General features: G+C 35.0%; 1 protein-coding gene and 1 pseudogene across 1 annotated transcript in view; both read left to right on the top strand.

Moving 5' to 3' along the window:
• LOC103258548 (protocadherin-15-like) overlaps positions 1-14989 on the top strand; it is a gene marked incomplete at its 3' end in the record, with an annotated part of 169198 nt that overhangs the window by 78964 nt on the left and 75245 nt on the right. The window contains exon 6 of the mRNA XM_021711428.1: positions 4303-4473. Within this exon, the coding sequence (XP_021567103.1) occupies positions 4303-4473 (171 nt within the window). The remainder of the gene's footprint in view (positions 1-4302; positions 4474-14989) is intronic.
• Positions 12948-13465, top strand: LOC103258546 (annotated as a pseudogene).

Genomic DNA, 14989 nt, shown 5'->3' with positions numbered 1-14989 from the left:
TTGGACCAGAGCTCTGCAGCACATATGACTATCTTTCTAAAAAGGCTCCTCTCTGCCAGGCGTGGTAGCCTCCACCTGTAATCCCAGCATTTTGGGAGTCTAAGGCAGGAGAATCACGTGAGCCCAGGAGTTTGAGACTAGCCTAGGAAACATAGCGAGACCTCGTCTCTACAGAAAATAAACTGGGCATGGTGATGCACGCCTGTAGTCCCAGCTACTTGGGAGGCTGAAGCAGAAGGATCACTCGAACCCAGGAAGTTGAGGCTGCAGTGAGCTTCGATCGTGCCACTGCATTCCAGCCTGGGTAATAGAGTATAACCCTGTCTCAAAAACAAAAACAAAAAGAGCTCCACTATTTCTTTACTTATCTTTTGTCTGGTTGTTCTGTGCATTATTGAGAGTGGGGAATTACAGTCTCCAGTTATTATTGCAGAACGATATTTATTTATTCCTTCAGTTCTCTCGGTATCATATATTTTGGTATCCTGTTAGGTGTGTATGTAATTGTCATATTTTCTTGCTGTATCTTTTATCAGTATATAATGTCCTTCTTTGCATTTTGCAATCATTTTTTATTTAAAGTCTATTTTGTCTGGTAAAATGCAGCCATCCAGCTTTCTTTTCTTTTCTTTTTTTTTTTTCTCTTTTAGTTGGAGTCTCACTCTGTCGCCCAGACTGGAGTGCAGTGGCCGCTCCCAGCCACCGCAGCCTCGACCTGCTGGGCTCCAGCGATCCTTCTGCCTCAGCCTTCCAAGTAGCCGGAATTACAGGCATACGCTACAACGCCCGGCTGATTTTTTGATTTATTGTAGAGATGAGGTCTCGCTGCCCAGGTGGGTCTCGAACCCGCTGGCTCAGGCAATCCACTCACCTCAGCCTCCCTAAGGCACGGGATTACAGGCTGAGCCACCGAGCCTGGCTACTTTAAGTTAATTTTTTTAAATATGCTCAAAGCTCATACATTTTAAGAATAATTTTAAAAGTTTATTTGTGAACAAACGAAATTCTCACGTCACTTGTTACTCCCACTATACTTACAACTGTACCAGATATTTATATAAATATGGGAGTACACAAAAGAAATGGCTTCCTAAACAGCTAAAGAACGCTTATGTATATAAATTAATGGGTGACAGGAAGCATGTAAGGGAAGAACAAATGCATTTCTATGGGAACAAAAGGGAGGGTAAGAAAGTTTGTGATTTTTTTTGTTGTTGTTAATGTAGGTGAGAATGGTTTTTGTTTTGTTCTTCATTCCCATAATATTTTCTGGGGTTGGGGAAGGATTCATTTCAGAAATGTCTGATTTTAGTGAGATAAAAGAAGTTCAGAGAGGGCTTTTTTGGCCATAATTTGATCACACTGTATTTTATAATGGATCAAAACATCAAAGAATACTGAACCCAGGAGTTATTACATTCCTGATAAGATTGTACTTGCAATATTCCTCCAACAGAGATTTCTGCTTTCTAAGACTTTACATGCCAGTATTGCTTTGCAGCCTCTCTGAATCAACCAGATTGGGAAAGCACATAACTGGAAAGTGCTATTTATTACTCAAAGCTAAAGAAAGATGGATTTTATTTTAATTGGTAAGCAAATATTCATATCTGATAACTGTCACACTGAAAGATATTTTATGAGCAAAATAAAATAAAATTCAGTCTGCTAGTATAATTGCTTAAAAAAGATAATTGAGGTAAATTCACGTAATATAAACCATTTTATTTTTATTTATTTATACTTTTTTTTATTATGAAGATAATAAATGTACAATGAAATAAAATAAAATAAAATTTAGCTGGGCATAGTAGCACATGCTTACAATCCTAGCTACTTAGGGAGTCTGAGGAAAGAGCAGGGTCCTACTGATAAAAGTTATGAGATACCTCTGATACCTGGTACCAGGAAGTCTGGAGCGAAAATGTCACTATCAATAAAGACTGCTGAAACTCAAGTTCTACACAATGCTCTGCTGGTCACGTGGCTAACGTATAGGTACTAACAATTCTGGACTTAGAAAAGTAAACCATAAAAGCCTGGAGGGTGAGCAAAACCATTTTAGAAAGACCTCGAGTTTGGCTTTGCTCCCTGCATTCAAACTCAGAAATCAACTGTTTTCTACCAGTTCCCTGCCCCTTTGATTTATTGGTATCAAGGGGAGCAGCTGAGCATTGCTGGGATCATAGCACAACCACTACTTCTATGGAGTTTCCAAACACTTTCAACACTTCAAAAGCAGCAAGCACCCCTCAACCATCTGATTTCCATTTCCCCTCCCCCAACTCTTTGCAGTCACTGATCTGTGTTCTGTCTCTATGGATTTACCTTTTCTAGATGTGTCATGTAAGTGGAATCACAGAATTTGTGATCTTATTTTTTTGGAGGATTCTTTGAAAACATGATATTTTCAGATATTCAGTTGTATATATAAGTACTTCACTTCTTTTCATGTCTATATTGTATGCATTGTACATATCGCAATCCATTTATCCATTCTTTCATTGATGGATATGTGGTATTTTGCCATTTGTTGGCTATTGTGAATAGTGCAACTATGAGCATTCATGCAAATATAATTACTTTTTGGAGTTGTACCAAATAATTGAAGTTTCAAGAGTCAGAAAAGCATAATGATTCTTCAAGATAATAATTAAATATTATGAAAATAAAAGCATTTTTAGATTCTATTATAAGGAATAATGAATTACCATCACCACCCTCAATAACGTATGTTCCAAATGTAAATGACTAAGATCCAATAATTTTTCCTTGTGTCCCCATGCCAAATATTCTTTAGATAAATATAAAGAATATAAGTTTCTAATAAATTTACTATCCACTACTTATTAAGTGAGCTTTGCATAGTGATTTCCTTCTAAAGAAATGGAAAGAGAAAAGAGGAAGTGTGACTTTACAGTGGAGAAATGTGACAAATGCAACCACAGCCAAGTGATCAAAGTTAATATCAGTGGTAATAATATTTGCCCTTGATATAATGTAATGAAAAAACACTTTATCTCTGTGGTTTTCCTCCTTAAATTACATAACCCCAGTCTAACCTTGAGAAAAACATCAGCTAAACATTCATTGAGGGGCTTCCTGCAAAATAACTGACTAGTACTCAAAATTATCAGGGTCATCAAAAACAAAGGAAGTCTTAGAAATTGTCAAAACCAAGAGAAGCCTGAGTAGGTATATTATGTTTCAGTATAAAGTAGTATCCTGGTTGGGATTTTCGAACAGCAAAAATACCTGACATTTAGTAAAAACTAGGAAAATTTGAATAAATTATGGATTTTTACTTATAACAATGTGTTGTTATAGCAAAACTGCACTGGACAAAGTTAAACAGGAAAGAAGACTTTATTCAAGGCTATTGCAAAAGGAGAGGGACTAGAATGCAGTCAACTCAACTCTACTAAAAAGAAGGACTGGAGAGTTGTTAAGAGCAGGGATGGTTGTGGGTGTGGGGGAATCATAGGCCATCTTTGATTTTTGGCCTTTCTAAAAGAAAAGTTCTTGAATCTTCATGACAGAAGGTAGTTTTAGAACTTGTAGCAAGCACCCTCAGGAAGTTAGGCTCCCAGTGTCCCTCAGAAACTGGGACATAAGAGCCCTTTCATCCTTGACTATTACTTTTTAAAGAGATAGCTTCCAAGTCATTGAAGACAGACCTGGGTTATAAAACTGACAAGAGGCAATTTTAAAGATCTACATCTCAAAGGAGCAGGAAAAAACACTTCCAATTGCAAGGTTTCTACAACAAAATTTTAAGAAGAGGAGAGGGATTCTATAAGAGTCAGAGGAAGAGACAGGTAAGGGGCCCAGGGGCAGGAAAAAATTTTAGGAAGTTTAGCCTAGCTGAGGTAAATACTAAGGTCATCTACATTGGTATCAATATTGGTTCATTAATGGTAAGAAATGTGTCATACTATACCTTAAGATGTTAGTAATAGGGGAAAGTGGGGCTTGGGCTATATGGGGATTCTTTGTAGTATTTCCCAACTTTTCTATAGATCTACAAGTATTTCAAAATAATAAATGTATTTTTCAAATTACCACAGCTTACAACTACAAGCCCCAATAGTTATGTATTTCCTTCCTGCTTACTCAACTTCAATGACATAAAGTTTCCATTTTTCCTAGAGCAGCTTTTCCAGTGAATTATTCAAGTCAAAATTATTTTTTCTTTTTATAATCTGTCTCAAAAGAGACTCAATAAAGCAAATCCCTAGGGATGCAATAAGCCAACTGCCTAACTTCTAGGAACCACCTGATGTTTGTTGTTCTCTCTCACAGGACCGTGCACAGAATCTAAATGAAAGGAGAACTACTACCACCACGCTCACCGTGGATGTTCTGGATGGAGACGACTTGGGTCCAATGTTTCTTCCTTGTGTCCTTGTGCCAAACACTCGTGATTGCCGTCCCCTCACTTACCAAGCTGCCATACCTGAGTTGAGAACGCCGGTAAATAAATCATCTTTTCCCCTTCTTTTATAACTTTTTAAACCCAATGGGATTCTGATTAAATATTTTGTATAAGTATTCATCTATAATTGCAAAATTTACTATATGGGTGCTGAAAATATGTCTAAAACCAATTTCAGAGAGTATGGGTAAATTTTTGGTCAGAAAGCATAATTACATTATTTACGAAGTAGAAGGTAAGCATGTCATGGAGCAACAATCTCTCTGTCACTGATTATTTCATATTATTTTTCCAACAATATACTATAGCAGAGTCCACTTGCCAACATATTCTGGAAACCCCCTCCCAAAAAATCTCCAGTATTTTCTTAAATTCATATTTAAATATGTAGTCCTCAGTCAGAAGACACACAGGTCAACAGGCTATTTCTTTTAGTCCCTTAGAGTTCCGAAACGTTATTAGAGATTATGCTTGGCTGTTTGAAGGTATGAGCTAACAAATCCTGAATACAAATACCTATTCCTTAAAGTTATATTTTAAAGAAGCAGAAAGGTGGTGTATAAATACATATTTTCTATACTTAATTCTGCAGTTTTGAAAAATGTTGATGGAGCTATAAATTTTTGTCAGTTTGGAATTCACACCTTGGACCTCCCTAGTTGATAGATAACACATATCTAAAAATAAAGAATTGTATGGTAAACATATATCCAGCTGAAGCTAAAATATCAATTTCTTCCCTAAAAATAAAATATTCATGTATATTCTGTTTTGGAAAAGTCAATTGTCTAGAAGTCAACAACTTGACTATTATTTTTGCTGTTTCTCTGGAAAGCTTTCTGCTCTCTTGGTTCCCAATATGGTCCACAATGTCAGAATTTGTTGAAGGATATTTGAGTTATTTTCTCAAAATACTTGAGAATTGTCATTTAAGTGATATTTGAGATTTTGAAAAATAAAACAGGACTGCCTATAAATGTGAAGTAAATTACATTGCATTTTATTCACTTCACAGTGTTCTTATCCAATGTTGTAATTCATCTGTGGGCTTTACTCATAATAAATCTCAAATGGCTTAGAATCACTTTTGAATCTGCAAGTATAAATGATCATTGATACAGCTGACTTGCATAAACCAAAAAAAAAAAAAAACTGAAGAAAAAAGAACAAATGCTATCACGTGCAAAAATAATACATTTTTAGTGAGATGGATTAGTTTGTAGACAAAAGGGATAATCAGAATTTTGTCTCAATGAACAGGTGTTGATTACCTAAAGTTACATGCCTTGATCACATTTTGTTGAATTCTAGTAAAAATAAAAAATTAAAGATGATAAACATAAAACTTTTCTTTGAAATTCTTAGTGGAGGTAATAATGATAGTTTTTTTAAGTGTTAATTTATGTTTCTGAGTTAATTTATGTAGCTAGTGTCCCAATGAGACCTTGCAATAAGAAATGTTTTGAGATCTCAACAATTACATTTAGCAAATCAGTCTTATGATTATTTGACAGTACTTGGTGCACGGAGGAAAGTAAAGGCAGAGAGAGGCTGCTATTTGAGGAGCAGCGGAAAAAAGTGTACTGATTTAATTTTATAAAGGATCCTTGGGCCTCCTTTCTTCTCTTTTCCATATTATAGACTGAGCACCTCTGTGGTTTAGTGTAAGAGACTAGGCCCTGTCCCAGATTTAGGTTAATAATATTGGTGATAACAATGGCTAAAAGTTATATAGAATGTCCAGTTTGAAATGAACTATGCTAAGCTCTGTGCAAATATTAACTGGTGGAATATACACAAGAACTTTTTGGATAAGTACTTCCATTAAGCTCATTTTGCAGATGAGTTCTTGGAGGCAGAGAATTTAAGTAACTTTGCATGATCTAGTAAGTTAATATATATAAGTATATAATGTACATATATGTAGTATATAAATATATTTAATAAGTAAAAATATATGGCATGTAAATATATATAAATAAGTAAACATATATATGTATAAACTAAGATGTATTTTGTGTTTAAGAAGAATCAATTAAATGAAGATACATTTGAGGCCTGACTCTGCACACAAATATGCATAACAGGCTTATTCTGACTCTTGCACTCTGGGTTAGATTAGAGATTCACTTCATAAGTGGACGTGGGTGTTGAAAAATATTCCCAAAACTCTTTTCAGAGAGTACACATAGATTTTTGGTCACAATACCTTACCTTTCCATTGTTGTACTATATTAATTGTAGTCTGAATATAAATACCCAATGGAGAGCTACTCTAAGAATAAAAGTTAGTAATTTACAAAGTCATTCCAATAATACACATTGAATATTCTTAACATAAGGAAAATGATGAATTAATTATGACCAGTCAATACAGTTCTCATGCACTGAATCTTTCCTAAAATAATAGAAGTGCAAGGGATCCTGAAAATAATGGAGTCTTACTGATAAAAAGCAAGTTTGCAGGCAAAGATGAATAATTTCATGAACATGTATCCATGTGTTTTATTTTATCACCATATTTCTTAAATTAAATATTAGGTAATTTCTGAATGATCAATTGTTGCTTTATTATCACGTTTAACAGATTGAGGCACTCCTTAACCAATTGTGAAACAAAACGAATCTTAGATATACACATTTAAATAATTATGACAAATATTTATGTATCAAGGGTTTTATTTATATTGCCATGTAGGAAAAAAATTGCGTATTCTCACTTATTAACCTAGGTACTTGTTCTGATTATTAGTCACTGTATAATGAATCACCAAAATGTAGTGACTTCAAACCTCCTTCATTTAATATGCTCATGAAGCTACAATTTTGGCAGGACTCAAGGAAGCATCTCATCTTTGTTCCATGTAGTATCAACTGGTCCTCCTTAATTGAGGACTATGTACCCATTTCTGGATGGTTAACTTGGATAGTTAGCAGTTAACTTTGGCTATTAGCTGGAGCTTAGCTAGGACTGTGGACTGAGGCTTCATTTCCACTTCATATAGGCCTCTTATAGGCTTTTTTGACTTCATCATAGAAAAACAGTGGGATCTAGAACAAGCTTCCCAAGATAATTAGGCTAAATTTACAATTAGCTTTGAAATTTGCTGTGTCACTTCTGCTATTTTCAGACTTTGCCAGGTTCAAGGGGTAGAAACATGTTCTACCTCCCTGTGAGGAGTGTCCAAGTCACATTATATGAACATATAGGGGGAAAAAAACTTTATTATGACACTCTTTGGAAAATAAAAGTAGCCATAGTGCTAAAATCTATATCATTATTTTGAATCCATTCTGGAACACCAGGTGTAAAAACCAGAGTTACTTTCTGAGCTTCACATTCTAATTGATGTGTTTATATTTTTCCTTTTATTCCTTTTTACTTTTTCTTTTTCTAGTTTTCTTTTTATATTTTGCTAAAATTTCATGAAATTTCAAGAAGTAAGATCTTGCTATTCAGAGTAAGAGAACTAACCATTAATGTCAACTAAGCAGAACATGTTGACTCTAATTACATACCTTCTGATCTTTACTCAAACGAATTCTTCAAATTTTGAAAGCTTTGACATCTGTTCACCTTGTATATTGATGTGAAATTTTCCACCAATTACCTTAGTGGTATTCTTGACTTGAGAAAGCATTCTTAGCCCCACTTTAATATATGCAGAATTTGTAAGCTCAGAAAAACTGTTAGAAATGTAGTTTAGTATAGTTATAACTAATGAACTAGTATATAATAAAAATTAAAATCTGCTTTATATTAAAATTTAAATAATTATTTAGAGATAAGTTTATTTTATGAATGTAGATTATGTGTCTTTCTGCTATAAAAATATTGTCATAAAAAATAATGTTTTCACATGCACTACTATTGATATATTGAATGTATAAATCTGGTATTCTAAAAATATCAAAGCAATTGGTAGTACTCTGCTACCTATTGGCTATTAACTTGATAAATATCTATGAGACCCTAATATATACCAAAATTTGCGGTAATGGAGGATCCTGAGGAATTAGGATGAGATAAAATCTTTCTAAAATGTATTTTTATGTGAACGTATTCTCACTTTATGACTCCCTTAAAGTTGTTAGTATGTCTACAAAATTTAGGTTTTCTAGTACTGGGATAAACATCTGCAGTATCTGGAGAATAGAACACATGGCTCTGTTTTCTTTAATTTTGAATGAAGCACAGACAAAACCATGATGCATTCTTACACATGTATCCCTAATTAAACAGTGCCATGTATTTGTTGGGATGGTTGGTTAGTTGTGCTTTTGAGTAACTTATCCCTGGACAGAAAAACTAATGAGATATTAACATACTATCTACATATTACTACATATACCTTCCTTTAAGGTATATGTACCTTAACCACATTGTCCCATGTGGTTTTCAGTAGTGAGCCTGAGTTACGCACTATACATTGTCATCTTTTGTCCTGTCCCTGTTTAAAACTTTGGATTGGACCCCAATAATTTTTAGCCAGAAATACCTCCACTGCAATCTTTGTCATAAGTAAGTCTAGTTTTCATGTCACAGATAGCTCCTCTGGTTATTTATCATGCTCTACAGGGAAGCTTTCTCAGAAACTAGAAAAGTAGTGGTGATTTGCAGTGATCTACAACATTTATAATTTCTTCTTGGCATGTACTCTCATTAAGGATTTTATAGTCTGGGAATGCTCTTCTCTCTTGTCTTTTATGAAAGTATTGGTTTTTCTTTTTTCCTGGGTGGCCTTGGATTTCTCAAATGTTTGATAGCTTTTATTAGTTTTGTAAAACTGGATCTCTCCATTTATTTTTACTTTTTGCTTATTCTTAAATTTTAGATATTTTCTAGGCTTCTATCTTTTGCAGCCTTTTTTTTTTTTCTAAGATTGAATTGAGCAGACCTACATCAGTAAGTTCAATTTTTCTTCAAATAAGGATTATCTATAAATTGTAAATGTGTCTTCTTACTTGAAATCTCTCCTTAGTTCCAAACTTACGTTTCCTATCTTTTCTAGATATTTTTCCAGTATTTTCCACAGATGCCTCCTTATTCATTCTAACTAATTCTAATGCACTCATACCTACTCTCATGTTACCTACTGTTACTCTTGAGGTCACTATTGATTTGAACTTAAGACTTCAGTGACCTTCATTTCAAACTCAATCAGTCTCCAAAGCATTTCCTGTATTACTCATGACTTTTATACTCAAATCTTTTTTGACACATCTCTATTTCCACTGTCAAAATATCTATTTAAAGACACTCTAAATGTGGACCACTGGTCTCCAGTCTCTCACTACTCTGACTACCACCACATTAAAGCAAAGTCTTTTTTTTCTTTTAATACAATTCTTATTTGACATTTTATTGTATAAAATAAAAAGCTTAAATGTTTACCATTGCATAACAAATACATAATAATGCTCTTAGCATATCACTCAAAGCAATCTTATATCTGACTACGTTTCACTCTTATTTCTTCCAACTTATAGTACAATTTGTCCAGGCACACAGAACTTCACATATGACCCAGAACTTCTCTGAGAATAACCTTTCTTTCTTTTCATTTTGTTTCATATACTCAAGATTCATCTTGTTTAACCTAACATGATAGATCATCAAAACTAACAGTTGTCTTTGTGTCCACATGTATTCCTACTATAAATGTTGACTCTTTATTGTAATGGAGTCTTTTAACTATTTCTTCTTCACTAGATTGTGTGTTCTTTAATTTCCTATTATCATTATATTCTAACTTAGCTAATATAGTAGATATTCAGTAAACTTTAAATTTATTTAATTCATCAATTTTTAATCAAAATTTCAATGCATACATCTTGTGCATCAAGACACTGACTACAAATATGAATAAGCATGGCTCCTGCCCTCTCACTCTCAATTAAAATATATTTGGAATACATGTGCATATGTCAGGAGTTTGTATATATTTGTGTGTATAATTATTTATTACAATTATATGTAGAGAGAGATACTTAATATGCTCTTGGTGTTTTCAACTAACAGTATGACAACAAGCAGTACCATTCTTGCTATTATCTAGTCAAGGATGACTTTCAAAAAGGAGTCTAATAAGTAGTGTAAAGTAATCATTTTCCTCGGTTGCCATAGAAATTTCCGGTTTAGAATTGTTGCTACAGTACATTGTTCAAAATATCATGTTTTCCATTTAATTATATTTCACATATTAATTTATGAACCTTTAGGGTAATCATTTCAAAATGTTTCCTGTGAAGTTCTTTTGGGGCCTTCAGAGTGATGGATAAAGAGAGACAATTGGTAGCTCCCAAACTACCCACAAACTTTTAATGAGAAGCCTGTTAAAATGTGTTGAAGGAACAAATGATAAATAACACACATAGAGTCAACATATGACATGTCCATCACTTTTTCTTGCCACACTCATATGAACACACATTCACACACACACATACTAGAATTCACTATTGAGTGTGAAATGTTATTATGATTCTAAAAGTTGTTTGTGAAATTATAGGAAAACAAAAAAATCCTTTTTTCTTTTCATCATTGGTTAGAATATATTTGAAAAAGTTCAGTTATATTCAGCTAAATCATATTGCCATTTATAGATAATGTGAAGGCATGCAATTTTTAGCAGAAAAATTAGAGGTTGCAAAATAATAGACAGGAGGATTAGAATGCAAGTTCAATTGCAGGGACAAAGTCACTTTTTTGCTGAATAAGAAGACTGAAGTCTTGTTGAAGCATTTTTTCAAATTATTACTTTAAATTAACATTTGAGCTATGTCGTTCTGTGAAACATACATAAAAGTAAAAAAGATAGCAAGTCATCCAACTTGTGCTTGGTGTTTATAACTTTTCTTAAACATTTATTCAGGAAATCTCTGATGACTTACTAAATTATGTGGAAAAATTTTGCAAAGATGTTTACTATTACAACATAGAATAGTTTGTAAACACTGAGTCTGATATGAAATCCTGTGTGATGTTGCTTAATGTCTCTAAATCTCAGTTTGAGTTTGCCATCCACAAAATGAAGATAATAACCACTAAGACCGGTATGTTCATGAGTACTATAAAAGACGGTTTTTGTACCATGCTTAACTAATTCCTAGCAAAAGTAAGAGTTAATAATATTTGGTATTGTTATTATCAGTGGCACTGGAATTCCGTCATCTGGATGGCTGCTTACTTAGAGATCCATAGAAAAAGTAACTAATTAAAATAAGTTATTAAATATCTAACTATTTTCCATCAAAATTCCTTCTTTAAAAACTGGAATATGTTAATACTGCCTAATTGATTCTGATTGCACTATTCCTTATTAATTCTGTATGATTTGGGTTCTTTAAACAAATGAAATACATTTATTCAGAAGAACAACAGAGGTGTTTTTTTAAACAAACAGAGTTGGCACCATCACTGCTTGTGCTGAATTAATTATGCAGTATATTATCACTTTGGGGAGAGGCAGCAGCTGATACAAAATGCCACAAGGTGATACTTCAAGCCAAAAATATATCAATGAATCAAATTTTAAATGTCAGGCCAGGAAATAAGAATCCTCTCTCTCTCTCTCTTTTTTTAATGATTGTAAAACTGTAGATTTTAGTAAAGTTTTTCAAATTGTCCTACAGAGCCTCCTGTGGGGCAGAGGTGCCCCAGGGCTTCTGCTGCAGGTAAAGATAGAAATTCCACTCCCTATAACATTGGGAATTCTGCTTTTTCCCCCACCCACTAATGTAGAACGTTTTTTTCATGATTTACTTTAATTATAAGGGGATTAGCTGCTAATTATAAAATATACAGAAACATTTTGAAAGATTACACACAAATTAAAAATCAAAAATCCTCAATTCTTAAAGCCCAATCTCCAGGACAACCATTATTAACTTGATGCATGTCTTTCCAAATATCTGAAGCTTATGTGAGGTAATTATATTGTGAGTGTGTATGTACATACATGTGTGTGCTTTAATTTCAAACAAGTCAAATAACTCTGGCCTACATAAAAGTGATGTATTAGAAGTTCATTGTAAACTCATGGTATCTATTGGTGACTTTTTACAAAAGGATGAAGACCTGAAGGCTCAGAAACAGAAGTGTTTTGGGGGATTGGGGCAGGATCATGTGATATGGGGTACTGGGGAAAGATCATGTGCTTTGAGATGACTATAAAGATGGGATATACTTCTTTGCCTTTCTAATGACATGAAAATTTGAGTGAGATAGCATCTGATTGCCCTAGCTTGAATCACATGCTCTTCCTCTGACTAAAGGGTATGGAGCCAGAGACAGTTAGTTCTATGCATTAATTTGGTTAAGCCAGGTACCCAGATATGTGATCAGATGTGTCTGGATGTTGCTGATAGTATGTTTTTAGATGAGATTAACATTAAATCAGTAGACTTTGACTTTATAATGTGGGTGGGCTAAATAAAATAAGCTGAAGAATTAAAAAAAAAAAAAAAAAAAGACTCCCTTTCTGGACCTAGCTGAGGAGCAGGCGCCATCATGGGAGTCGACATCCGCCCAACAAGGACCGAAAGGTTGATCAAGCTGTACAGGTTTCTGGCCAGAAGAACCAACTCCACCTTCAACCAGGTTGTACTGAAGAGGTTGTTTATGAGTCGCAGCAACCGGCCGCCTCTGTCCCTTTCCCGGATGATCCGGAAGATGAAGCTTCCTGGCTGAGAAAACAAGACGGAGGTGGTTGTAGGGACCATCACAGATGACGTGCGGATTCAGGAGGTGCCGAAACTGAAGGTATGTGCACTGCGTGTGAGCAGCCGGGCCCGCAGCCGCATCCTCAAGGCGGGGGGCAAGATCCTCACCTTCGACCAGCTGGCCCTGGACTCCCCCAAGGGCAACGGCACTGTTCTGCTCTCTGGTCCTCGCAAGGGCCGGGAGGCAGGCATTTCGGCAAGGCACCGGGAACCCAGCACGGCCTCGCCAAACACTGCGTCCACTCCAAGGGCCAGAAGTTTGAGCGTGCCAGAGCCCGACGGGCCAGCCGCGGCTACAAAAACTAATCCTGGATCCTGCCCTCTTATTAAAAAGTTTTTGGATGCCCTCATTAAAAAGATTTCGGACAATCAAAAAAAAAAAAAAAAAAAGAAAGAAAGAAAGAAAGAAAGATAAAAGGACTAATCCCCCTCAAAAAAGAAGACTTTTAGCCAGCAGATTATTTTTGGACTTGAATAGCACCATCACTTCTTCCCTGGCTCTCTGCCTCTGACTTACACTGAAGACTTTGAACTTGCCAAACTTCACAATCACATGAGAAAATCTCTTAATTTGTTATACTCTTTCTGACTGTCTTAATCTCTCTGAGAGACACACACAAATATATACACACAGTGTATTGGTTCTGTTTCTCTGGAAGACACTAACCAATGTAGGATCCCTAATGAAATTGTGTTTAATGAGAAAAGGTTAAGTTTTCCAAAAACAGATATAGTTAAAGAGAAATGGATGCTGGGCAGCTAAAATCTAAATATCCAGGCAAATAAATCATCAAGCCATTTCAAATTCTTTTCTGGATTCCTACTACCGCTGTCTGTTAGGTCTGCCTGAATCTAATCAGAATGGCATAAAAAATAGTCATGTCACTTTCCTGCTTCAACCTTATGATAGCTTCTCATTAAATTCCTAAGTGTCTTTCTATGCCATGACCTATAAGTGCCTACAAGGTCTTTTCCCACCTTCTCTACTATCCTTTTTCTACCTGCTTGCAAGTATTCTTTCTGTCCTTCATAACACCACGGTCTTTCAATTAAGAACATACGTCCTTGTGTGCACATTTTCTAGAGTGTTCTTTCCTGATATTTTTCCTGTGGCTGGATTCTTTAGTTATTTAGCCTTCAGCTTAAATGTTACCTCCTTAGAGAAGCCTTCTCTGATCACACAGTCTATAGTATCCAGTTTTTCTTAAGACTTAGGTAATACGAGGCTTTTGTTTTCCACAGATTAGTTTGCTATGTGGAAACTTCTTGCACATTCATTTAGTTGAATAATATCTGTCTACTTCCTTAAAAAATAAACATTTTTAAGACAGAGACCTTGTCTATATCATTTGCTATCTTATCACAAAGTCTTACAATAGTGCCTCAAATGTAGTATGCTCAAAAAATATTTACTAATTTGAAATAAATTAAAATTTTCCTTATCATGCATATATATATATATTATCTTTTATTATAGCTACATAGTATGACTTTGTATACATGTACCTTAATCTATTTGTCTTTTTTTTTTTTTTTTTTTTTTTTTTTTGAGTTGGAGTCTCACTGTCGCCCAAACTGGAGTGCAGTGGCCGCTCCCGGCCACCGCAGCCTCGACCTGCTGGGCTCCGGCGATCCTTCCGCCTCAGCCTTCCGAGTAACCGGAATTACAGGCATGCGCTACCACGCCTGGCTGATTTTTTTTGATTTATGGTAGAGATGAGGTCTCGCTGCCCAGGCGGGTCTCGAACCCGCGGGCTCAGGCAATCCACTCACCTCAGCCTCCCAAAGGCGCGGGATTACAGGCTGAGCCACCGAGCCCGGCTTATTTGT

Source organism: Carlito syrichta, unplaced genomic scaffold, assembly GCF_000164805.1.
Source record: "Carlito syrichta isolate Samal-C Ts95f unplaced genomic scaffold, Tarsius_syrichta-2.0.1 Scaffold302281, whole genome shotgun sequence".
NCBI classification, from domain to species: Eukaryota; Metazoa; Chordata; class Mammalia; order Primates; family Tarsiidae; genus Carlito; species Carlito syrichta.
Note: the sequence above shows the minus strand (reverse complement) of the source record. Positions and strands in the feature narration are given on the sequence as shown.